The following is a 24,385-nucleotide window of genomic DNA, read 5'->3' as shown; positions in this document are numbered from 1 at the left end:
TTTCGCAGTTTTATGTTATTTAGTGATAAATCGAAAGTTGATAGGAGCACCTTTGTGTTGTTGACAAAGTTGTCCTTGTCCTTGTCGTAAAAGAGCATGTTTATCACCGATCTACATTTTACTTCCTTCCCTTTGTCCTAATTTGGTAATGAACAAGACTATAGTTACCGCACAATTGGAGTAATCAGTACTGTACTTACGTGTTGGCCATTTTCATTTCTAAACGATCCTTCATAATTTTTTCGGAAGTTGTTCGAAATGTGCCAAACACACAGCATGTGATGGCATTCAGGGAAGGTCGTTTCGATTGCTTTTTCGAGTGCCACATCCTGATCGGTGACAATGATCTGCAATAAATAAAAAGAAATTAGTCTTTACTCTCCTTATCGTCTCATACATAAGTTACCTTCGTGTTGATGTCGTTCTTTCCCCATACTGCATTTTTAAAAGTTTCGAGCGCCCAGGCGTAGTTGCTTTTCACTTCACTGACCATCAGGATGGTCGCAGCAACGAAGGTTGTCAAACGATCCTTCCCCAGGTTGGTGAAGCCAACGATGTTGACGAGTGGCAACTTCAGATCGTTGGTATTGTATGTGGCGTCAACCAGCAAAACCTCCCCAAAGCGTCTCGTAAAGTCGACCGCCTGATGATGCATTATTAAGATGGCACGAAAGGCACCAGACTTGCCCACCTTCACATCGATAAAGAAGCCATCTTCCTCCATTCTATTCAACTTCTTTACCAACTTTTCATCCTGGCTGCTATTGTCGTTTTCCTCCTTTCCCATGCGTTGCTTGATGTTATAAACATCTTTAGCAGTGGTAATAATTTCCTTGTCTTTACGCATGGTGGCAACGATCTTTGATGGCTCAACCCCTGAATCCAGCATGCTGACAATAGTCTTCTTCGATTCGTCGCCTAATCTTCTTGCTGAGGGAATTATTGAAGCTGTAATAAACGCATTGGTAATCGTGGGATGGCCATGTTCCTCGATAGATTCCATGTTAAATTGGTTGACGTTACTGGCGTCAATGACCAATCCCCCATGAAGATTGATCTTCGAGATGCGCCATTCTTCTTCTACCTTTTTTGCATACACTTTCCAGGAACAAGTTTCAGTAAGTTTGCTTGTTCTTCCCACACGAATTCTTTTCTCAGGGTCCACATTATTCTTATATCCATATCTATGTCGGCAGTAAAAGTACACGGTTCCATTGGTATTGTTAAATGACCTGGTGACTCCGAAGCCATTTTTTTGGGCGAAACGCCTAATGTCGGTATCAATGCTTTCCTTATCAGAGTATTGTCTACCAATGAGTGCCTGACTGATCATTTTAACGAAATTGAGGTGAATAGTATAATAAAATGTAAAAACTATGAAGAAGAGATGATATAACGATTCTCACGCAGGATATAGAGTATGACGAAAATTTGAACCTAAAAAGTTGTAAACAAAGGCTTGTACACAATACTCTTCTTTATTCATACCAAAAAGGTTGCTCTCTTCTCTACTTATCATTGTAATGAAAAAAATGATACAATAAATTTCATGTACTGTAGCATCAAACTTTTTGCATAAAACGTTTTGCATAAAATGTTGTGCGCAAAAAGTTGTGCGCAAAAAGTTGTACGCAAAAAGTTGTACGCAAAAAGTCGTGCGCAAAAAGTCGTGCGCAAAAAGTTGTGTGGCGCAAAAAGTTGTGAAAAACCAGTCAGAAAAGTCGTGAGCGGAGCAATCCTGAAAAAAAATTGCCCACGACCAAATATACAACGGGTAGCGGTGTTTAAAATCTAAGATCACAGCATGGTAGAAACGAAAGTAAGGCCAGTTTGAAAAGATCTATTGTAGAGATTCGGCTACCCTAATAGAATGGGTGACAATTTCTTAAAATAAAATAAAATAAAAATTCAAATGAAATCGAATATCAGGACACCACACCTAAAAATCAGAATAATCAACGTTGATATGTACTGAAGACTAATAAATGCAGATATTTTATTTTTTTAAAAAACAGACTACACTTTATTCAATAATAATTGACGGAATTCAAAGAACAAGATGACGCAAAAATAGGAAATAAAATATATAATAAGGATAGAAAATAAATGACAGAAGAAAAAAAATATAATTGTCGCATAAACAAATAGAGAATATAAGAAAATAGATATCATAAAAAAAAGAGTAATCAAAAAAAAAAAAAAAGAAATCCACCAATTGAGTTCACCAAGTTAACATATAAAAAAAAAAGAAGAAAGAAGAAAATGAGTAAAATGTTTATACAGATAAAAAATCTTTCACTAGCTTACCATTTAAGTGTAACGTGATCGCTACACCGCTGTAACGAAAGTGGGTAACTTGGCGATAACCAACCCGGAAATGTTTTATTGTTAAATTGAACCAACGGTGATTGAACCATTAAAGATAGACAGAAAAAAAGAAGAGTGATTGAACCAACGGTGATTAAACCATTAAAGATAGACAGAAAAAAAAAAAAAAGAGTGATTGAACCAACGGTGATTAAACCATTAAAGAATACTTGTAAGGAAAAAGATAGACAGAAATAAAAAAAAAGTTAAATCAAAGAGATCCTTTTATAAGAAAATGAATCATCCCTGCAATTATGAGCTAATTTTAGTAGATAAAATGATGAGACAAGATGTAAGCAAGTTTTATCATCTTTTTTAAGTATTAGCAACATTTCTCTCTTTATATTGTATCTAATTCATCATCATTTTTTTTAGTACTAATAACATTTCTTTCTTTCTATTGTATTTAATTCATCATTTGTCCTATTTTAGTATCTACTTTATTATTTTTACTATCTACTTTATCATTTTTTTCTTTTAGTATTAGCAACATTTCTCTCTTTATAATAAAGTTAATTACATAGATGTTCTACATTAAATTCTACTTATTATTATAATATCCATCTACTAAGTGATACATGATACTGACTTGTTTTTGCCGTGTTTTTGTTTGATGACTAGATTTTTTTTTTTTTTTTTTTTTTTAGTTGTTCTATTTTAAATGATAGTATGATTGTGCACAACGTACCTATTATTGCCATTTTTTAATTTCTATAGACGTGATGAATCATCATTATTATATTGATTTATCATGTTGAATAATAAGAGAGTGTCTTGACATTTTTTTTCGAAAAGAAGAAAAGAAAAAGAAAATGTTGTTCTGTCAGAAGGTAACTAGAATGAAGTATTTTATATTTTATCAGAAATTTGTACAGTGACTGATCATAATGTTCCATAATCCATTTTATAATCATCCATCATCCATCATCCATCCTATAATCATCCAATATACAATCATCCGTTATCACATATCATCAATCATCAATTGTCAATCAATTGATACCTAAAAGAGAATGGGCAACACCCAAAGCTGCTAAAAATATGATAAGCCCATGTTACTCTTCTTTTGTATCTTTTATTATTAATAAACAAGATATCATCAATATGTTACGTGTTTTTAATGTATTCTACCGACATCTCTGGAACGATATCTGAAAAAGTGGTAACGCGACATTCGTTTTGGGAAAGTACGATATTTTATTTTATAACGTCACGAAAAATATTTTCTTGTGACCCGACAAGAATTGAAAACAGACTATAACTAACAAGTAAGTATATAAGGGGGAGAAGAGTCGTAAAATAATGTAATCTACATGGAAGGGGAATGAGAAGATGGAGGTGCTTGATCTTGGTAATGGTTCCTTAGGGTATCCTTGAAGTCCACTTCAACAAACCCGGTATGTTCGTCTTGTAGAGCATTTGTCACATCGTCTTGTTCCACGAGCATATCCTAGACATCACCACCAAGTAACAAAATAAAGTAAAAAAAAAAAAAATGTTAGTATACAAGAGGCACAATTTGAAGGATAGATTGTTCACTTACGAGAAGAGTCAATATCAGTTCAAATGTTTGGAGCCAGTACTTGCGTTGGTTCCAGTTTCGTGGGATGATTGCGGATCTTTCCCAGAGACATGCCCAGGGACCAGTAGCCATGATTCTTGTTGAGAGGAGGGAAAGCTTGTCACCCACATACTGGATCCCAAATATACGACGCTTTTCAAAGGTTTTGACAGATGCTTGTTGGTAGCGGCCTTTTTCTTCGTATAGACACAATGACATGTATTCAATAAGTTTCAATGCGTCTTCTTCCACGTGGTTCTTATCGTCGTCACTAGAGATAGCAGTTAGTAAGAAATATTGGGTGGTCGTTGTGTTTTTTTTTTTTTTTTTTTTTTTTTATCGGTTTACCCAGATGATTCAATTAACATACGTTCCAGATTATTGAGAGTAGATACGCCAATTCCATCCATCAACTTGGTCGCACTTGGTATACAGATCGAGAGTCCTTTTTCACACCTACATAAAAAATAGTCAGTTCAATTAATGTCTTGCCTCAACATAGGACACACACACGCACAAATTGAAGCAAAATAATCCTACCATGCGAATGAAGACAACTTGGTGACAGATGAGAAGTACTTGAACAGTGGAATGACATATTCTGCGTATGGGGTGCGCTCGTTGGTCTTGGTGGGATAGTCAGGTTTCAGACAATTGGCATAGAAATCAGTCAATATCAGCCGCATCAGTTTCATTGTCATTTTTTCATCATCAGAAGCCTTGTTTTCGTGTTCATATGGTGCCCAGATCCAGTGTGGTAAATTTTCAAGGTCTTGTTGCAGTGCGGTTTTCAGGAAAGCAAGGGACATCGGACGTTTGTGAAAAGAATGATTGCTAGATTGTTTCCGTTGATTGGCTTGATATTCATCGATCAGAAATTGCGGTGTAGATGCGTCGGTGGGATGGGTGTCATTGATTTTCATAATGTATAACGGCGACAGTAAATTGGAATCAGCAGCGGCGAGAGTGGGTTTGTGGATCGAGGTGGATGGTTTCATTTGTGGCAAAAATTGGTATGTTTTCTTGCCTTTTGAAATCAAGATCGAATCCTACCATCATTTGAATACAATTGAGAGTGAGATAGTTTGCCTTTCTACAATCATATGCATATATTTTATTACCTCTATTTCTACAAAAAGTTGAAGTTAGTATTTGGTTAAATCGGTATTTATTTTCTCTTTCTTTGCTTTGTTACCTTCAATAACTTCCGTTGCTTTGCGTTTGTTGTTTGTGGTGGTAGCCTTGTCGCTTTTGGATGTACTTTTTGTAGGATGTTTGCTAGCACTGATATCTTTGTTGCCCTAACAGAATAATAATAATAATAATAATAATAAATACATCGTTTACTTATGTCAATGTTATTTTACGTTTGTTGCTGTTTTTGTGTGTTTTTTTGTTTACCGTATTTTGCAAGATTGTCCCATTGTTGTTTATTTCGCCTATTTGATAGTTCTGCAAATTGTTGGCTGTCTGGTTTGTCACTGATGCTGTTCTGTATCTCTTCGTATAGCTATCAATCACCTACATAATCATAATTGTTTTGGTATATGTTCATTTATTTGTTTATTTTTTCGCATTGTTTACCTCCATTGATTTGAGGAATTTCATTGCTTCTGCTGCTATCGAGGGACGTTTTTCAGCCACAAATTCTACATCAGACTTCACCAGTTTGTAAACAACATCCCAGTCATCATCGCCAATCTGAGCAGTATAATTATCCAAGAGTTGTTTCAAATTCCAATCAGCACTTTTGGTTTGTAGTAAGTACGAACGCCCAACAGTCGAAGAATTCTTTTGAGACATATTCAAAGATCAAAGTTGGAATAATAAGACGCGAATTGGACTTTTATGCCGTGGAACGGGGATTGAATGTTTCACTCATCTCTCGCTTTGAAGATCGCCCTTAGTCTATTTGATTTGATTTACCCCTCCCCCCCTTATACATTCAATAAATTATTCTATTATTTGTGTTATGATATTTTTGCCTCTACTTTTTTTTTGATAGTCATGCTTTTAGATATTATTTTGAAAGTATAGGTTTTACGACATCTTGCTGACCACCTATGCGACAAGTCAAAATCAAAAAAAGGGACAAGGCAATTCAAAAAATGCGACATGAAATTGCAAAACCCGACATCTGATTTTATTTTAGTGCGATATCGATTTCAAAAAATGCGACAAGTAACCATGGAAATACTGGTTTTTTCCGTTCGCTTGGCGGGTGGCAGGATTTTTTTAACGTGCAAATAAAAAAAGTTGACGTGCAAATGAATTGTGGCACACGTGAATCATTTTTCTACCTCACGCCGAATGGTTTTTTAGTACACGCCAAATGGTTTTCTGGCACACGCCAACCGTTTTCATGGTGCACGCAGATGATTTCTAGTGCACGCAGATGATTTCTAGTACACGCATGTGTGTAACTGCTTTGCGACAAATGTAAATGGATTTATGAGACAACTTTGATTTTTGGATGATTTTTGGATGCCACCAAAAAAAAAAAAAAAGAAAAAAAAAAAGGCATCGTTGTGTCAAAAACGACAAATTGAGCGACAACTTTGATTTCTGGATGATCTTTGGATGCCAGCAAAAAAAAAAAAAAAAAAGAAAAGGCATTGTTGTGTCAAAAACGACAAATTGAGCGACAACTTTGATTTCTGGATGATTTTTGGATGATTTTTGGATGCCACTAAAAAAAAAAATGTCGCTGTGTCAAAGTGACAGATTGGTGTGACAATTTTGATCTTTGGACAATTTTTGGATGATTTTTGGATGATTTTTGGATGATTTTTGGATGATTCTGGACCAGCAAAAAGATCATCCAAAAATCATCCAGAAATCATCCAGAAATCAAAGTTGTCGCTCAATTTGTCGTTTTTGACACAACAATGCCTTTTCTTTTTTTTTTTTTTTTTTTTTTGCTGGCATCCAAAGATCATCCAGAAATCAAAGTTGTCGCTCAATTTGTCGTTTTTGACACAACGATGCCTTTTCTTTTTTTTTTTTTGCTGGCATCCAAAAATCATCCAGAAATCATCCAGAAATCAAAGTTGTCGCTCAATTTGTCGTTTTTGACACAACAATGCCTTTTCTTTTTTTTTTGGTGGCATCCAAAAATCATCCAAAAATCAAAGTTGTCTCATAAATCCATTTACATTTGTCGCAAAACAGTTACACACATGCGTGTACTAGAAATCATCTGCGTGCACCATGAAAACGGTTGGCGTGTGCCAGAAAACCGTTTGGCGTGTACTAAAAAACCGTTTGGCGTGAGGTAGAAAAATGATTCACGTGTGCCACAATTCATTTGCACGTCAACTTTTTTTATTTGCACGTTAAAAAAATCCTGCCACCCGCCAAGCGAACGGAAAAAACCAGTACATCCCCTTAATATTCTAACCTTTATCGTGCAAGTCCCTAGTTTGACAAATCTTCTATTCGCTTGCATTTCAGACGGAGTACAAATACATTATGGTGAATAGAATCAAATAATTGTTCAAAAAAAAAAGAAGTTTATTCTAATTTAACTATGTAAAAAGAACTAAACTATATATTTTATTCAGGTTTTCCTTTTTCAAAATCCACAACAGCAGCCTTATAGAAAGCTTCAGAAAGATAAACACGAGCAGCAGTAAGAGAAAGACATTTAGCAGCACGGAGAGTAAGTTCATGAGCCTTTTCAGTAGCAGCAGCATCAGCGAATTCTTTGGTGTGATTAGTAGCAGTAGTGGCAATACCAAAAGCAGGATGAATAGAAGGTACAGCATAACTAAAATTACCCATATCAGTAGAAGCTCCAATGATTTGTTCTTCTTCAGCACGAGGGAGATATTTAACACCTTGTCGTTCCATCAATTCCTTGTAATATTCGGCAAGAGTTGTGTTCATAAAAACATCTATATATTTATATATAAACGTTCCAAACACAGTTAGTCATTAAAGTACTTCTAATTTCTTGTATATCACTTGTTTTTTTTTTTTAATATTTAATAATTAATACCTTCCACTGGTCCCTTTGCACCCCATGACATTTTGTAAGTACATCCAGTTGCTTTTGCTGCTGCCTTGAAACAATTTTCCATCTTGATCTTCAAGTCTTCTAATTGCTTTCGTGTGACTGATCGTGCATAAAGTCGTGCGGCAGAATGAGCAGGAATAACATTGGCCTAAAAGTAAAAAAATGAAAATAATGTAGATGAATAAGTCAAAATTTTTTTTATAAAGTTGAATAATAATAAAAACTTACAGCTTGACCTCCATCTGTGATAATACCATGCATTCTATATTAAATCAAATAATTTACAAAAATTAATTGAATAAATAAAATCATTTATTTCTATGTTCTTACCTATTGCTTGGAAGTACTTGTTGTCTAAGCATAGCCATATTATCAAAACCTTGCATAATCGCATCCACCGCATTAATTCCGTTCCAAGGAGCCATGCCTGCATGACTTTGCTTTCCAAAGAATTCAACTTCCAAAGTATCCAAAGCCAACATACGAACATACAATGAATCTTGCGCAAAAGGATGCTATATTTTCCCCAAAGAACAAAAAAAAAAAAAAAAAAAAGAGAGAGAGAACATTTATAGAAAGGGATGATTAATAAAACATAATTAAGTGTTTTTTTTTTCTTTAAACATTTTAATTTTGATAACTTACCAACATCATAGATACATCAACGCGACGGTTCACTTCACCTGATTTTACAAAAGTAATTTTTCCACTTGTACTTTCTTCAGCAGGTGTTCCAAACAATACTACAGTACCTTGAATCTTGTTGTTTTGTAACAATTGTTTTACTGCCATAGCGCAGGCTACACCAGCAATAGCAATAAGATTGTGTCCGCAACCATGGCCAACTCTATCAGATAATATCAGTATAATTATATAAACAATCATTCTTCTTTTTTTTATTTATTATAATTTACCCTGGTAAAGCATCATATTCACTACAGAAACCAACTCTACGACCTTCACCATTAGAATATTCAGCAATAAAGGCAGTTTCCATACCAGCAGCTTGACGAATGACATGGAAACCTTGGTTTTCGAGATAGTTGGTCAACAAATGGTATGCATGAAATTCGCGATTGCCAAGTTCTGGATCGTCATGAATCTAATATAACAAAGGTCTTTTCTTTAAAAAAAAAAAGTAGAGGAGATAATGTTTTCCTTACTTTTAAACTGATATCTCGGAGTTGTTTGTCAAGTCCTTCAATGGTATGGTTAATAGAATCTTCAATATCACTTGCAATCATTGAGTATATCTATATTGTGTGTATATGTATGAATTGGAAAATAAGAAGAAGAAAAAGAAGAGAAAGAAAAAGAAAAAAAATGTAATATATAAAAAAGTGGTCTTCTTTCCTTTGCACGTCCCCCCGAGCTGCCGGTCAGAAAGTGGTGTGACAGCGGCTACTGTATTTTCAAACCACGTGTGTTATCCACTATCCATAAATCTACAATTGATTTACAACTTTTGAATATTCTTTCACTTGTTTTTTTTTTTTTCTTAATAAAAAAAATATATCTCCATCACTTTCTCTAGCATAGTATATTTGAAATTCATTATTCCTCCCTTAATGGTTGAAGACAGTGACCAGTATGCCTCATGGAGTAATTCAATATGCTAAATAAAACAATAGAATAATTTGATTAAGGATTCAACAGCGTGACCAAAATCATATTCAAATAAGGGTTCTTAGGTACACAGATCAAAAAAAAAAAAAAAAAAAAAAAATTTGTGCTTGGCGTAGTTTCAAAAAAAGATAAAAAAAGAAAATGGTCCTTTTTTCCATATCTATTCCTCTACTTTTTTTTTCTTCTTCAATATTAATCTTAAAATGAATCATATTTGGAAAGATAGAATATTTTTATTATTAAGCATATTATTTATTGTTGGTTGTAAAGCACAATTAGATGATCCTGTGGAAGAAGTAAGTAAAAAAAAAAAAAAAAGAAAAAAAAAAGAAAAAAGAAAAAGAATAAAAAAAAAAAAATAGATGAAACAAAATCAAAGGATGAAACTTATGAATATATATATATTTTGTTTATCATTAGATATTAGATGCATCTATACTTCAACCTTCAGAAACTAGTTTAAATCAAGATACAGGAAATGAATTACAGTGGAATGAACTTGGACAAGTCAATGATAATCAATCACAACAATCGTTCCTATTTTCCTTACTTATGATTATAGTATCAGAAATTGGTGACAAAACGTTTTTGATTGCAGCTATCATGGCAATGAAGCATTCCCGTTTGACAGTATTTGCTGCAGCCTTCTTATCTCTCTTAGTCATGTCTGTACTATCAGCTGGATTGGGTCATGTTGTACCAAATCTTATCCCCAAGGCCTACACGGATGTATTGGCGGCTCTACTATTTTGGAGTTTTGGTTTACGAATGTTATATGAAGGTTATCATATGAAAGCGGATGAAGCCAATGAAGAAATGCAAGAAGTGGAAGAAGAACTTAAAGAAGTGGAAGAACGTGATCGAACAAAGCATTTAGAAACATTGGAAGTAGGTGGATTGGAAGCTGCTGAAGAACAAAAACAACAACAACAACAACAAAAGAATAATCATAATTCATCACTTTCTGACAAATTGGAACAAGCAAAAGAAGGATTGATGAATTTGATGCAACTTGTATTTTCTCCTGTATTTGTCCAAACCTTTATCTTGACTTTTCTTGGTGAATGGGGTGATCGATCTCAAATTTCTACTATTGCCTTAGCTGCTGCTAACGTAAGTCATCAAAATAAAATCATGAGTAAAGCGTTTTTTTTAAAAACTCTCTCTCTTTTTTTTTTTTTAATGATAGAATGTATATTGGGTTACTGCTGGTGTAGTAATTGGACATAGTATGTGTACTGGTGTTGCTGTGATGGGTGGTCGTCTATTGGCTTCAAAAATATCAGTTCGAACAGGTAAAAAAAAAAAAAAAAAAAGAAAAGAAAAGAAAGTATGAAGGATCAGTGAATTAAATAATTTGTTTTGTTTTTCTTTCTATCAGTTACTCTCTCTGGTGCCATTCTTTTCTTAATATTTGGTTCCTATTACACTTATCATGCTTATACAAATTCCTGGTCAACGTAAATATTAGTTTAGTTTAGAATACAAATAAAGCTTTTTTTTTTTTTTCATCATCCAAACCTATTAATGAATCATCTTATCTATATTAATCAATTGGAAGAAAAAGACTTCAATACTGTGATTTTTCTAATCGGTTGGTGAATGTTAATTTTTTTAACGTACAAAACGTTTACGTGCAAATAGATTGTATGATACATGCCAATTATTTTTCTGGAATACGTGAAATGTTTTCCAAATGCAGGCGAAATGTTCTTTTTTTTTTTTTTTTTTTTTTTTGGTTTGCACAAGAGCTTTCCCTGGTAAACGAGATTCGCGTTCATGATCTTCATACAAGTTTTTCCCAAATAAGTTGATGACCCTTTTTGAAAAGCATGTCTTAAAATAAAACGTTCACATTTTGAGCCGTTATCCCATTCAGAATCACCAATGGCATATGAATCAGTGGAGGCATCCAATAACGAATTGACAGAAGGAAGATAATACGATTTATCATCCGTAATCCATCATCCATCATCATGTGTTTTGACATATTCTGTAGCGATATCTGAAAAAGTGGTAATGCGACATCCATTTCGGGAAAGACCGATTTTTTTATTTTATAACATAACTATTCAGGGTCTCTTTTATTTATCATCATTATTATTAGGTACACCTATGTTTGTTATATTATATCAAAAGTTGATTTCTTCATTTTTATGATTTTTATAATATGATTTTTTTTTATTTATTTTTTTTTCTCACAAGAAAGCTATGAGGTTACCTAGTGATATTTCTTTTTTTTTTTTTTTATGATTGCGTTAAATGGTAGATGGAGATGGAGTAGTGGTAGGTACAAAATCACGAGTAGGATTGGCTAAAGAAGGTAGAGGTTGAGATTCTAATGAAACTGTTGAAGTATCATGACTCCAAAATTTGTCTTCTCTATTTCGAAAAGCAGAGAACCATCTTTTTCTTGATCTATAGTTGTTACCCATTATGTGTTTTGAATCAATAGAGGACGTAGTATTAGTTGTGTTGACTGATGATGCCCCTGTTGTTGTCTTTGTTTTCGCATTGGGATTACTATACGCAGCCATCGATGCCAATTGTTTTTTTATTTCTTCCTTTTTGATGGCTTTATCCAAAGATTGAAATACCTCATCATTAATATAATATGACTTGAATAAAAGTTCCATCAATTGCAATCGTTCTTCCATACGTGCTAGTCGAGTTTCATCCTGTTCAGCAACCATAGTCCTAACATAAGTCATTTCTTTTTCCATCATACCACTCAAATCATTATTATTATCGTTATTACTATGAAGATGATTAGTATTATTATCATGAGAATGATGATGGTGATGATAATGATGATGTTCTTGTGGAAAAGGTAGAGGTGGAGAATGATAGTATTCATTTTCAGAAAATGAATCCATGTTTGAATGATGATGATGATGAGGGAATCGTTTGATATCGAGATGAGAGAATCTTCGATGAACAGGATTGACAATCGGCACAGGAGTTTGTAATGAATCAAATCGGGTAGCCAATAAACCTTGAGAAATGGACCATCGCATTTGTCCCATTCCCATACGATGAATTAATCCCATTGGACTGCGCGGACGATACCCAAAAAGGCAAGCTTGTAGACCGACAATAAGACCGAATATACCACCAATGATACCCATAGCGTTGACCAAAGTAAATGCTCGCTGTTCACGTAACACAGTTACTTCATAGCTTGCAGGAAATACATGAAGTGATCCTAACGGCTGAGGTTCCGTTGCATAAACAGTCGTTACTGTTTCAGATACTGCCTTACTTTCAATTTCATAGGCACGCTTGTGAACAGAGGCAATGCCTACATAGTTCCAGAAATTGGTAGATTGAATCTCTTCTCGTTCAATCGTAGCAAAGCTACTAGTACTACCTACATTTGGGTTCAGATCAAAGGCATTCTCGGTACGTAAATTTTCTTCTTCTGCCGATTGAAATTGTGCATCTTCACTGTCGCTATACCAAGAGAATGGAAGATTATAAGGGTCTTCAATGTGATACACCGGTAGATTGGGATTATGATATTTATTGTAGAACACAAGATGAAGATGAGATTCATTCGATGAAAGACGATCACCATAATAATAAAATTTGAGATAGGAACCATTGCTGATGATTCGATCATTTGTGCGTCCCAGGCGGAAAGAAACAGGTGCACGAAATAAATAACATCGTAAGGTCGTGCCATAATAATTTAATCCTGTCTCTACATTTTTTGAGATATCCATCAGGTATTGGGAACAGGAATCTCCAAAATCAGTAGCACATTGAATATATGGCCATACAACACTATTATCATTTGTCCATCCATCAAAACAGAATCTTATATCTAACATAAAAAATAAATAAATAAATAAATAAATAAAAATAAATGGTATGATAGTCTGATGATTTGAATGGATCGATGAATAGATATTACCAATTTTTTTTTTTGGAATGTTTAGATGGGAAGATTTTTTTCTTACCTGGTACATCGACTGTATATTCCTCATTATGAACGTAGTACTTTTGATCAATAATAGGACTATTTCGTACTTGTAGAATCAAAACGACAACCACTGTGGAGAATACAGCTAGAAACATGATACGAAATAGCAACCGACTCATCTCTGCCCATAGTGGTTCTCCTGCCCTAAACATTAATCAGAGTTAAACATTTCCATTTCCTTTTTTTTAAAAAAAAATTTGCCTTGGATTCCATATATCGTTTTTCACTTTTCTTGAGAAATCGCATATTCGACTTTTCAATTTTTTTACTACCAGACTCATACCGACTAAGAAGATAGCACCAACAAAGGATGCCATCACTGCTAAACCTGCAATAAGAGCAATATTACTCCCTATAGGTTTATGAACAGGTTGACTAGAAGGTAACCAAGATCCTCGTACTACATCAAAGATGTACATTCCGTCATAAATAGTATGATAATTGATACCTACAAAAAAAAAAAAAAAAAAGGGATTGGAAAATCATGATTTAGTACAAGATACAAATGTATAAGTGAGATCGTCATCTTTTATTACCAAAACCGATCACAACTTTAGTATCATTCACCAAAACGGCAGATGCGAAAGAACGAGGAAAAGGCTGATAAGGTGAAGGAGTTGGAATTAACCATTCCCATACATGCGTATCAAGAACCGCGGTCATAGCTGAAGGGTCACCTCCAGCAGAAATATAAGTTTGAAATGGTTGAGCCGCACCATCCTGCCCACCACATATCATGATTTGATCATCTTTTGCTATATATATACATATAAGAATCGTCAGGCCTTATAACTCAATATTTATCTATTTGACTTACTTGTTACTGAACTGTGATAGGTTCTTGCTTCGGGAATGATGGGTCCGCCGATAGTTTGATTGTACCAAACCTGGGCATTTGTATCATAAATGACAGCATGATCCAATGAAATCAATGTTTTAGGTAGAACCGGATTAGTTGTATAGTTTCCAATGCATGGATATCCTCCAAGGATCACCAACTTGCCATCACTTGGTAATAATAATAACAATAGTAATAAATGTTTTTTTTTCTATAATTAGTACAGTCCCTTGCATATAGGAACGGAAACATAAAAAAAAAGATATCAAGAGATTTTTTTTTTTTTACCTTAACATATTTGCTGTATGGCCACATCTAGCTTGCCATGAAGATGAAGGTAATGATAAAGGGGTCCAATGATTAGAGTTAAAATCATATTGCCAAAAATCATTGACAGGACCTGTGGTATTCATTCCTCCAAAGAGATAAGCAGTTGGTTCTGATGATGATGATGACGATGATATGTGTGTAAGCCCTAATGTAACTGTATGCCAATATCGTTCCAAAGGGACCAATGGCATAGTTAGAAGTTCCTTTTCTACTTCTTTATTACTGTTGTTAGTGTTATTGCTGTTGGTGTTATTGTCTACCTTCAAAGGAGACCATACATTTAGATTTATATCGTATCGATAGTATCTTAATGTTTCCATAGTGCATGATGCGGGGACAGTGGTATTTTTTTGATTATCCGCCGGTGTTGCAGGAATCGCCACACTAGGTAAAACCACAGAGTTCCTATTTCCTGTGGTTAAAATACTTGTTTTATTCCCAACATCACCAATGCCATTGTTACTGGTGGCAGGATGATGACCACCAAAAGTATATAAAAAGGAACTCCCAGGTGGGTGAATAAGTTGACTATATATCAGAACAGGTGATGCACTCGGATCAGTTTTGATTTGTGTTAATTGTTTTGGTTCAATGGTGGAAGGTAATGTCCAAAGAGCTTCCATATTCCAAGGTGAAACACCATAAAATCCTCCATACATATATATTGTACCATTAACATTAACACTGGCCATACCATACATTGGTCTGTCAGTAGAACGAAGTTCTTGTCCAGCGGGATTTGAAAGTAATTCTTCATTCATCTGTTGCATTTTTTTTTGGAAGGGGGGAATAATATGGTAACTGATTATTTTTCAATGAGTACTATCTTAATTTTGTTTTTCTTTTTCTTTATCCTTTATGCAAAAATAATGATAATAATAATTAAGAATCTGACAGTTATAAGGGGACAAATCAGGGGATAGTAACAGAAGAAAGGGATAAATAAGAGATACAAAACAGAACAAAAAGAACAAAAAAAAGAAAAAGAAAAAGAAAAAAAAGGAAAGATGGAAAGATTGTATTATATGCGATGATGGTAAATAGAGAGAGAGAGAAAAAAAAAGGGGGGGAATAAAGAGGGAAAAAGTTCCATCTTCTCCTTGAAAATGAAAGACATTTAGTTAATGATGCTTCCCACTTGAACTAGAAAAAAAAAGAATAATTCAGTTTAATTGGTAAATCTTGATTGATGCATAATGACAATATACAGATAAGGAATAACAAAAAAAAAAAAAAAAAAAAAAAAAGAAAAAGAAAAAAAAAGAAAAACAAAACATTGAAAGGTCAATGCAAAGAACATAATACGGGTTGATATTCGGTACCTATCACACATATCAGGTACCTTTGAACACCATAAATAGTCTAGCCTACTTTTTTTTTGTTAACTCTTATTTCATAATTTCCAATCAAAAGAAAAATCTTTCCATGGCATCATTATTGAATTTTACCGTATTAACTTGGGTGTTTTTTTTTTGTAAGAATTTAATTTGGAAATATTAGAAAAAAAGAAATCGAGATCTTGAGGAGTTCATCTTACAGCTAAAGAATAAAGCGTTTCTTCATTTTGAAGCCCCATAAGTGACGTGTGGCTGACTCTGAATCTCAATTTCTTTCCACTTATCCACCTTCAAATTCTATTGTTTATTTTTTTTTTTATCTTCTTTATAGCAAGAACAATATCATTATGGCTGCAGTTTTTGGTGTCAGTAACTTTGCGGTGACCACTGCCTCTTCTGCTACTTCCAATGAAGCTCGACAACGTACAATTGCCCTTTACAGAAAATTCCAAAAATCTGTAAGTGGAAAATAGAACTTTTCATCAAACATTTTTTACTGTATATATAGAGATATAGCAGTAAGTTCTCATCAGTTTCTTTTCTTTTTTATCTTATGATTACTTATTTAGGTACCTGAAATTATGAAGATTCACGAAATCAACATGCCAACGTCCGCCATTCGAGCCAAGATTCGGGAACAATTTGAACAACATCGATACGTGGAAGATTTGCAAGTGCGTGATATTTTGTTAGCAAAGGGTCAAATGGAATATCAAGAAACAATGAATGTATGGAAGCAAAACAACCACATTATGAACTACTTTAGCAAAGAAGAAGCAGCACCCAAACCTACTACTTTCCTTGAAAAGTTTTATGAAGGTCGTTCTTGAAAAGTAATGTTAATGGACTTTATTCATATATATATATATATATTATACACACCATTCACTAGTGAATAGACTACTATTATTACTACTACTATTGTTCTTTCATGGATCTCTCTCTCTCTCTCTCCCAATTTCTCTTTTTTATTTACGTTACGTTTGTTTAGTCAAACAGAATAAAATAAAACTATATCAATAAATCATACTATTATCATCATCATTCGACTATAGACATTGTTTTTGTTTAATGATCAAATATTATCATTATATCTTATTATCATACAAACAAAATGAAACTACATATTACTCATATTATATATCATCCGCTCATTGATATGATACATATAAATTCATCCTTCGAAAATTGTCTATCATCAAGCCTTGATTTATATCATAAAAAAAAAAAAGAAAAACTACAATAAAGTTTTATAGTATATTTACTCGTTCATCAATAACAACAACAATAGTTAATAAATATCCAAATATGTTTAAAAGAAACATATAGCAAATATAGATAGAGTGAGGAGAATAATAAACAAAAGAGATATGCATTCCATCTGTCAATATGACTACTTTACAAAATGACATGTTCAGTTGGATATTTCTTTTTTTTTTTCTTTGGTTTAACAAGTTGAACCCATAGAACTATTGAAGAGTATCACATTCTTTCTTAAATTAATAAAAAACGATTTATTCAATAATAAAAATATTATCTTAGTAAAAGATGGTGCATACAATCGCAGTCCAAAAAAGGTCCTTCTAAATGAAAATCAGAACCCAGCACAAAAAAAAAAAAAAAAGATTTCCCACTTTTGAATCATTCTTTTCTTTTTAATCACCCTATTTATATATTATTATTATTATATATTATTATTATTGAATGGGGCAAACACTTTCTGAACCAGTCACCAATAAAATATCTGATCAAGGCAATGATAAAAGAGTTATGTATGGATTATCTTCTATGCAAGGATGGAGAATAAGTAAGTAAAATAATAATAATAAAAAAAAAAAAAAAAGATCTTGACTTTTTGATCTAATGATAATATACATATATTAATACTTTTTATTTTATTCTATTTTATTTAGATATGGAGGATAGTCATACTGCTATTCCATGTTATAAAAATACAAACGCGAGCTTCTTTGCTGTATTCGATGGTCATGGTGGTAATAAAAATAAAAATATACTCGAGAACGATAATAATAAATGAAACCCTTAATAGGCGATTCGGTGGCGAAATATTGTGGTAAATATCTTCATGAACGTATATTTCAATCACAACCCTTCAAGGACAGACGATATCGTGATGCTCTACGGTGGGGTAATTTGGTGATAGATGAAGACCTTCGACAGGGTAAAAGAATTAAAAAGAAAAGATAGTTTCTTGGTATCAAAAAAATTCACTATATATTATATTACTTTAGATCCTTCATTACGTGAAGATACAGCTGGATGTACCGCAGTGGCTGCTTTATTAACAAAAGACAATGTCCTCTATGTTGTAAGTTACCTTTTTTTTTTTTAGATATTAACTACAAATTATATTCATTCTTTTTATTATTATTATTATTATTATTTTTTTTGATAGAGTAACGCAGGCGATTCTCGAGCGGTAATTAGTACAAGAAATGGAAAAGCCATTCCATTATCAAAAGATCATAAACCAAATGATGCTTTGGAAACAGCAAGAATCAAACAAGCTGGAGGTTATGTAGAATTTAAACGTGTCAATGGTAAACGATTTTTTTTTTTTTTAAAAAAAAACAAAAGGAATATACATATATTGTATTCCAGTCAGGATAACACATTTTTTTTTTTTCGTTTTATTAGGAAGTTTAGCCCTCTCTCGAGCTATAGGTGACTTTGGATTTAAAAGTAATACCCAACTTCCTCCTGAAAAACAAGCTGTTACTGGTAAGAAAGAAAACAAAAAAAAAAAAAAAAAAAGAAAAAAAAAGGAAAGAGGAAGGATGACTGATAAATATATATATTATTTATTTATTTTATATAAGCTGATCCTGATATTACTGAACATGAAATGACAGATTTGGATGAATTCATGGTACTGGCTTGCGATGGTATATGGGACTGTTTAAGAAATCAGGAAGTGATCGACTATATACGACATGCATTGACATTAAAGAAAACGCTTCAAACGATCTGTGAAGAATTGATGGACTTTTGTTTGGCGGAAAGTGGTGATATGACTGGCATTGGATGTGATAATATGACAATCATTATAGTTGCATTTTTACGGAAAAGAACAACTGATCAATGGTATGAATGGATGGCATCTAAACAGGTAGCGGATCCACCTAAACGACGTACTCCAAAATTACCTCCTACTGTCCTTGGTGCTCGTCAACAACAACAACAACAATCATCTACTTCTCCACCACCAAAAACTGAACTTGCTGCTATTAACTCTCCTCCTACTATTAAGAATCATTCTATTGGCTCTATGACTGCTTCAACTACTTCTACCACATCAACAACCACATCCACTTCTACATAGTTTATTCCGCTCCTCGTTCTCTTTATGTTTATGTACATCTTATCCATCTTTTATTCATTCAATAGTTATTATAGTGAATTGCATCCAAATAAAAAAAAATGAAGATACCATCTCTCTCTCTCTTTTTTTTTTTATTATTGTCTTATGTTTATTTTACAAAAATGGTCTAGAGGGTGTATAGTTTAGTAACGCGCGAAAAAAAGAGGAGGAGGCTATCCAGATAACACAACGTTCAATTCAATCAACAGTGTGGACCAGAAAGGAAAAATAATTGCTGTGCTCGGATGTTGCCTTAACGCATGGCATGGGTAACACAATATCAAAACTTTAAAAAAAACACACTATTCTCATTACTATTTTTTTTTTCTTTTTTCCCTGATCACTCCCTGACAACATTCTATATATTATTAGATTTCAGAAAAAAGGGGCTTTCATCAACCCAAATGACGATCCCTCTCTTCCTTTTTTTTTTTTTTTTATTGACAAGATATATTTATAAGATATGATGGACAACTATATACATAGATGGAATAATGTAAGTGAAGGAAGAAGGTCAAACAGTGATAAGAGAATTCAAACAATGAAGGACTCCAGCTGGGCGACGCCATCACACATATAATCACGATATGGGCTTGATTGGCATAGGCTTTAATAACTTTTGGCAACTTGTTGAGATATACATTGTCATCACTTGATTGCATGTGTCACGCAAACAGTCTCTTGAAATTTTATCAGTGCATTCTAACAGAAAAAAAAAGAAAAGAAAAAAAAGAGTCAAACGCTATTGGAACACTAATAGGAATATTTGGTTCATCAAGATATTTACCAATCGAGCGATCATATATTCTGTACCAGTTCAATTCGGTCTTGTGGTTCTCTTTTCCTGGACGCTTTCTTGCGTACCCAATTATTTAAAGAGATCTTGTGTCATCCATTATCCGTCTTCAACCAGTCCGTTTACTACCATCGAGACATTTATCCGTCTTCAACTAGTCCGTTTACTACCATCGAGACATTTACCAATCGAGCGATCATTTTCTGTAGCAGTTCAATTTGCCGGCCGTGATCCTTTTTCTCCTGGAGACTTCCTTGCATATCCAATTATTTTAAAGCCACTTTTCTTGAGATTTCCAATGTACATGCCATACCGTGGAAGATGTTCTGTAATGGCCTCGGTCTGGTAATCCAAGTATTCATTCTTTTAAAGATCCAAAATATCTGACAACCGTTTCTTTTCCCAAGATCTTTTTCCAAGGCGTTTTTCTGAGGGCTTTTTCCTTCGATATTTTTTTTTTTTTTTCATATTTAACTACTGTGAAAGGCCACCATAAACTACTAATGATAGTTCTACTAATGACGAGATTTTTTATCATCCATCATCAATCACACATCATCAACTTGTCCGTTTACTACTTCATCTGCCATAATATAATAAAGGATTAATATTTATATATAGCTGTACCATAATATAATGATAATGATAAAAGGATATATATATACGCGTAGAGGAAAGAGAAGAGAAAAAAAAATTAGAAACAGGAGGGAGCCGCTATTTATCAAAGCTGGGTTAGTCCATCACAGGACCTTATCCTCTGAAGTAGATTGAGTAGTGCGACATTTAATTCTGGAATGACTGTAGAATATGAATGAATAAATATAGTAGTCGATTTTCTTTATTAAAAAAAATTTTTTTTTACGTCAAAATACAAAGTTTATCAAGAGGTCAAGCCTCGATTCAACAAAAAAAAAAATAAAATAAAAAAAAAAAAATAAAAAATTGATAAAAAAAAATTGATAAAAAAAAAACTGATAAAAAAAAAAAACTGATAAAAAAAAACATACATAACAGGAAGCTTCATATTAACAAAAGGATATATATATATATAATAAAGACAAACAATAAATTCAAATAATGAATGGTATCTAAAGAACGAGAAAAAAAAAAAAGGAAGACATAGTATAGGGCATAAATCAAAACGAGTACTAAAGGGGTAAAAAAAAATCTTATTTCCAGAAATAAGATAATGTCGATGACTCTATTAAAAAAATGATGAATTAGTAAAAAGTCATGGGGTTTTTTTCTTTTTTTATTATATTATTACCTGGAGTGGAAAGAGTGCGTTGAGGATACATGATTGGATATGGCATCGTATATGTAGATAAATGAGAAGAATCAAAAGGAGTGGTTGAAGGAGCAAACGTAGTATTTGAGGGGAGAGTGGTCAAATTTGCAGGCATAAGAGAAGATGGCGCAGAATATCGTTGTGCTTGAGAATTCACAATAAAAGAATGAACTGAAGGAGGTTCAGAAGAAGAAGAAGAAGAAGAAGAAGAATGGGTACCTTGTAATAGTTGATGAAGAGTATCTGGTGAATAATAAGGATCATCTTGTGGAGAAAGGCAAGTCATAGCTTGTGGTGGTTGTAATGCTGAAAGATCCAATGGTGGCCAACTTTGATGATGATGATGATGATCGTGAATAGGATACGTAGTCAATACCGCGTCCATTGGAGATGACATTGATGAATCTAAATGTGTATGCTGATGACTGTGTTGATGAGGACGTTCTTGTTGACAAGGTGGCACAGTCACAAGCATATCAGTATTTCCAATACTTGTACTAATAACTGTAGATGTGATGGGTTCTGATACTTTGGCTGATCTTTTCAAAATGCTGTTACTTGTATTGTTTTCATTAGTTGAACGAGTTGAAGAAAGTTGTCCTTCCATTTTGTTGGGTGATCTTTTTTCAGTAGATGATCCACCAACATTTGTTTTCACATCATTATCAGAACAAGGTATATGATGATGAACAAATTTATGAAGCGTAGACCCTTTCTTGACTGGAGCTGTTGAGGTAGATATGGATGTCGCTTTAGATGTCATGACTTTGGATGAGGATATGGTAGACGGTAATGGTGGTGATGAACGAGATTTATGTCTCTTTGTTGTTGGCTGTAGTATAGGCGAACGATGAATATCAGGTTCAGTATTTGGTTTTCCTTTTGAGACATTAGTCACTTCTTCAGCGTTCATTCTTTTTCTTAATTGCTGTTGAGATCGTTCAGTGTGTTTACGCAAAGTATCATGTTCTTTACGTAACTGTCGAATCTTATTTTGATAAGAAGCATCTCGTTGAACTGATTTTGTCACAAACTCTAAAGATTTGGCGACAATCATACTTTTACTAGGTCGACGGACATTTTGTAAGCCTGGTAAAGCATGAGCTAATTGTTGGAATTTTGTGTTCAAGCCTTCACGACGTTGTCTTTCTAAAGCATTATGTGCTGATCTTTTATCGCTATTGAACATATCATCACTGGAAATAAAAGAAAACGAAGAAGAAAAATAATTTAGATTTGTATTTATATTTATATATAATATACTATTATTATTATTATATTATTATTATTATTATTATATTATTATTATTATTATTATTATATATTATTATATATTATTACCATGGTTCTACTTTGTTATAATTACCAGCGACAGAGGAGTATGAAACAGGTCCTAATATAAATAGAAAGTAACCAACCCTTAATTAGTCATATCTACTTCCAACATCTTTTTTCTTTTTTAATTACCAAAAGTAAAAGTATTAGTAGAAGAAAGATCAAAAGAAGCAGTACCCAACATAGCTGAATGACGTCTAGGATGAGGAATATTATTTGAACTGGATTTATCCGTAGATCCCATCAAATAAAAAAAAATGAAAGGAAATGAAATGAAAGAAAGAAAAAAAAAGAAAAAAAAAAGTAAAGATCCAATCAATAGCTTTATATATCTTTTTGTCTGTATGTATTCCAAAAAGGCAATCCCTAGTCAAACTTTTCGAGGGGGTGTAAAAAAAAAAAAAAGAGGAGTTTATAATAAACATCAGTAAAAAAAAAAAAAAGATAACCTTGAATGACGATCATTACCAAATATCATCACCCTCTCTCTCTCTCTCTATATCTGGTAAATCATAAAATATTCAATACCGAAACTTTAAAAAAAAAAAAAAAAAAAAGAACACCTTTAATCTTTACTATCATTATCATTGTGTCTCTTTCCTTTCTTCATCACTGACAAAAAAAATGGCATTTATTGATCAACGTGGAAACGGATAAATGAAATCACGTGGAACACGGTACCTACAAGAAAGTAATATCTCTTAGTTAAAGATGGATGAATGAGGTAAATATAGTCTGTGCATCTATGGTTTATAATAATATGCAGTCAATTTCATTATCCTACAGATTGACAAAACAATAGAAATTGTCCGTGATTGAATAGGATATAAGATCGTCATAGGACTTGCTCAAAATATCAAAAAACGGCCGTAAGGTGAGAAAATTTATTATTTCTTTATATGAATGATTAACGCCGTTTGTACATAATCATTTAATATTATTATTATTATTATTATGAAGATGAAAATGATGATTATTATAGTCATCATCATCGTATTTAGATCAAATATCAAGGTAGTCAACACCAATCATCATTCATCATGGACAATGCGCTTATTTTGGAACACTGCCAAAAAAGAATAGAACACGACTTCCCAATACCAACAACGAGATCTTTTAAGTATGCATACAAATTAAATGTCAGCCTTTAATATGATTGGATCAAAAAAGAGTCGACCTCTTGGTTTCATGCTATTACCCCTTCCCTACGAAAAAAAAAAAAAAATGGGGATAAAAAAGCAAGATAACCGATACAATGGATTTGATAGATTTTCATTTGATTCGTCATGGGATCTTTTTTTTTTTTAATCCTTAGTACTACAACGTGTCCTACTGTTTTCTTTTTCAATAGACATCACTTTTTTTTAATCATTTATATGGAAATATGTAATTTAGAAAATACTATTCTTTTTTTTTTTTTTTTTTTTGATCTTATAGTAGTTTATTAAAAAAAGAATGTCGGTCGGGAAATGAATTGCGTTTGATTGATCTAATGAAAGGGGATTGTTTTTCCCCTTTTCTT

General features: G+C 33.1%; 7 protein-coding genes across 7 annotated transcripts; 3 read left to right on the top strand and 4 right to left on the bottom strand.

Annotated features, from left to right (window-relative positions):
- Positions 1-4,272: 4,272 nt before the first annotated feature.
- On the bottom strand, positions 4,273-4,926 carry BX664DRAFT_253812 (uncharacterized protein; the record flags this gene model as incomplete). Its single annotated transcript, XM_051540326.1, has 2 exons — positions 4,273-4,384; positions 4,469-4,926. 2 exons carry the CDS (start codon positions 4,924-4,926, stop codon positions 4,273-4,275), a joined length of 570 nt encoding a protein of 189 aa, XP_051404792.1.
- Positions 4,927-7,418: 2,492 nt separating this feature from the next.
- Positions 7,419-9,232, bottom strand: BX664DRAFT_320682 (uncharacterized protein). Its single transcript, XM_051543169.1, has 7 exons — positions 9,110-9,232; positions 8,861-9,048; positions 8,592-8,793; positions 8,277-8,461; positions 8,175-8,208; positions 7,929-8,094; positions 7,419-7,824 (listed from the first exon to the last, which is right to left on the bottom strand). The coding sequence occupies exons 1-7, from the start codon at positions 9,188-9,190 to the stop codon at positions 7,484-7,486; spliced, it is 1,197 nt and encodes a 398-aa protein (XP_051404791.1). The 5' UTR covers positions 9,191-9,232; the 3' UTR covers positions 7,419-7,483.
- A 416-nt stretch (positions 9,233-9,648) lies between these two features.
- On the top strand, positions 9,649-11,092 carry BX664DRAFT_320680 (uncharacterized protein). Its single transcript, XM_051543168.1, has 4 exons — positions 9,649-9,868; positions 9,993-10,685; positions 10,762-10,867; positions 10,954-11,092. The coding sequence occupies exons 1-4, from the start codon at positions 9,776-9,778 to the stop codon at positions 11,034-11,036; spliced, it is 975 nt and encodes a 324-aa protein (XP_051404790.1). The 5' UTR covers positions 9,649-9,775; the 3' UTR covers positions 11,037-11,092.
- A 729-nt stretch (positions 11,093-11,821) lies between these two features.
- BX664DRAFT_381806 (uncharacterized protein) lies at positions 11,822-15,672 on the bottom strand. The gene is made up of 6 exons (XM_051548994.1): positions 14,684-15,672; positions 14,375-14,565; positions 14,094-14,312; positions 13,759-14,005; positions 13,535-13,701; positions 11,822-13,398 (listed from the first exon to the last, which is right to left on the bottom strand). The coding sequence occupies exons 1-6, from the start codon at positions 15,493-15,495 to the stop codon at positions 11,831-11,833; spliced, it is 3,204 nt and encodes a 1,067-aa protein (XP_051404789.1). The 5' UTR covers positions 15,496-15,672; the 3' UTR covers positions 11,822-11,830.
- A 693-nt stretch (positions 15,673-16,365) lies between these two features.
- On the top strand, positions 16,366-17,106 carry BX664DRAFT_320674 (uncharacterized protein). The gene is made up of 2 exons (XM_051543167.1): positions 16,366-16,520; positions 16,632-17,106. Exons 1-2 carry the CDS (start codon positions 16,410-16,412, stop codon positions 16,890-16,892), a joined length of 372 nt encoding a protein of 123 aa, XP_051404788.1. The 5' UTR covers positions 16,366-16,409; the 3' UTR covers positions 16,893-17,106.
- A 619-nt stretch (positions 17,107-17,725) lies between these two features.
- On the top strand, positions 17,726-19,535 carry BX664DRAFT_289187 (phosphatase 2C-like domain-containing protein). Its single transcript, XM_051541825.1, has 7 exons — positions 17,726-17,869; positions 17,976-18,056; positions 18,113-18,244; positions 18,315-18,391; positions 18,479-18,623; positions 18,721-18,804; positions 18,903-19,535. Exons 1-7 carry the CDS (start codon positions 17,767-17,769, stop codon positions 19,403-19,405), a joined length of 1,125 nt encoding a protein of 374 aa, XP_051404787.1. The 5' UTR covers positions 17,726-17,766; the 3' UTR covers positions 19,406-19,535.
- A 1,798-nt stretch (positions 19,536-21,333) lies between these two features.
- BX664DRAFT_354674 (uncharacterized protein) lies at positions 21,334-23,133 on the bottom strand. The gene is made up of 4 exons (XM_051547755.1): positions 22,996-23,133; positions 22,870-22,921; positions 21,508-22,724; positions 21,334-21,441 (listed from the first exon to the last, which is right to left on the bottom strand). The coding sequence occupies exons 1-4, from the start codon at positions 23,105-23,107 to the stop codon at positions 21,410-21,412; spliced, it is 1,413 nt and encodes a 470-aa protein (XP_051404786.1). The 5' UTR covers positions 23,108-23,133; the 3' UTR covers positions 21,334-21,409.
- Between the last annotated feature and the right edge of the window lie 1,252 nt (positions 23,134-24,385).

Source organism: Halteromyces radiatus (assembly GCF_025201355.1).
Source record: "Halteromyces radiatus strain CBS 162.75 chromosome Unknown BX664scaffold_1, whole genome shotgun sequence".
Lineage (NCBI taxonomy): Eukaryota > Fungi > Mucoromycota > Mucoromycetes > Mucorales > Cunninghamellaceae > Halteromyces > Halteromyces radiatus.
This window is presented reverse-complemented; position numbering and strand designations above follow the sequence as displayed.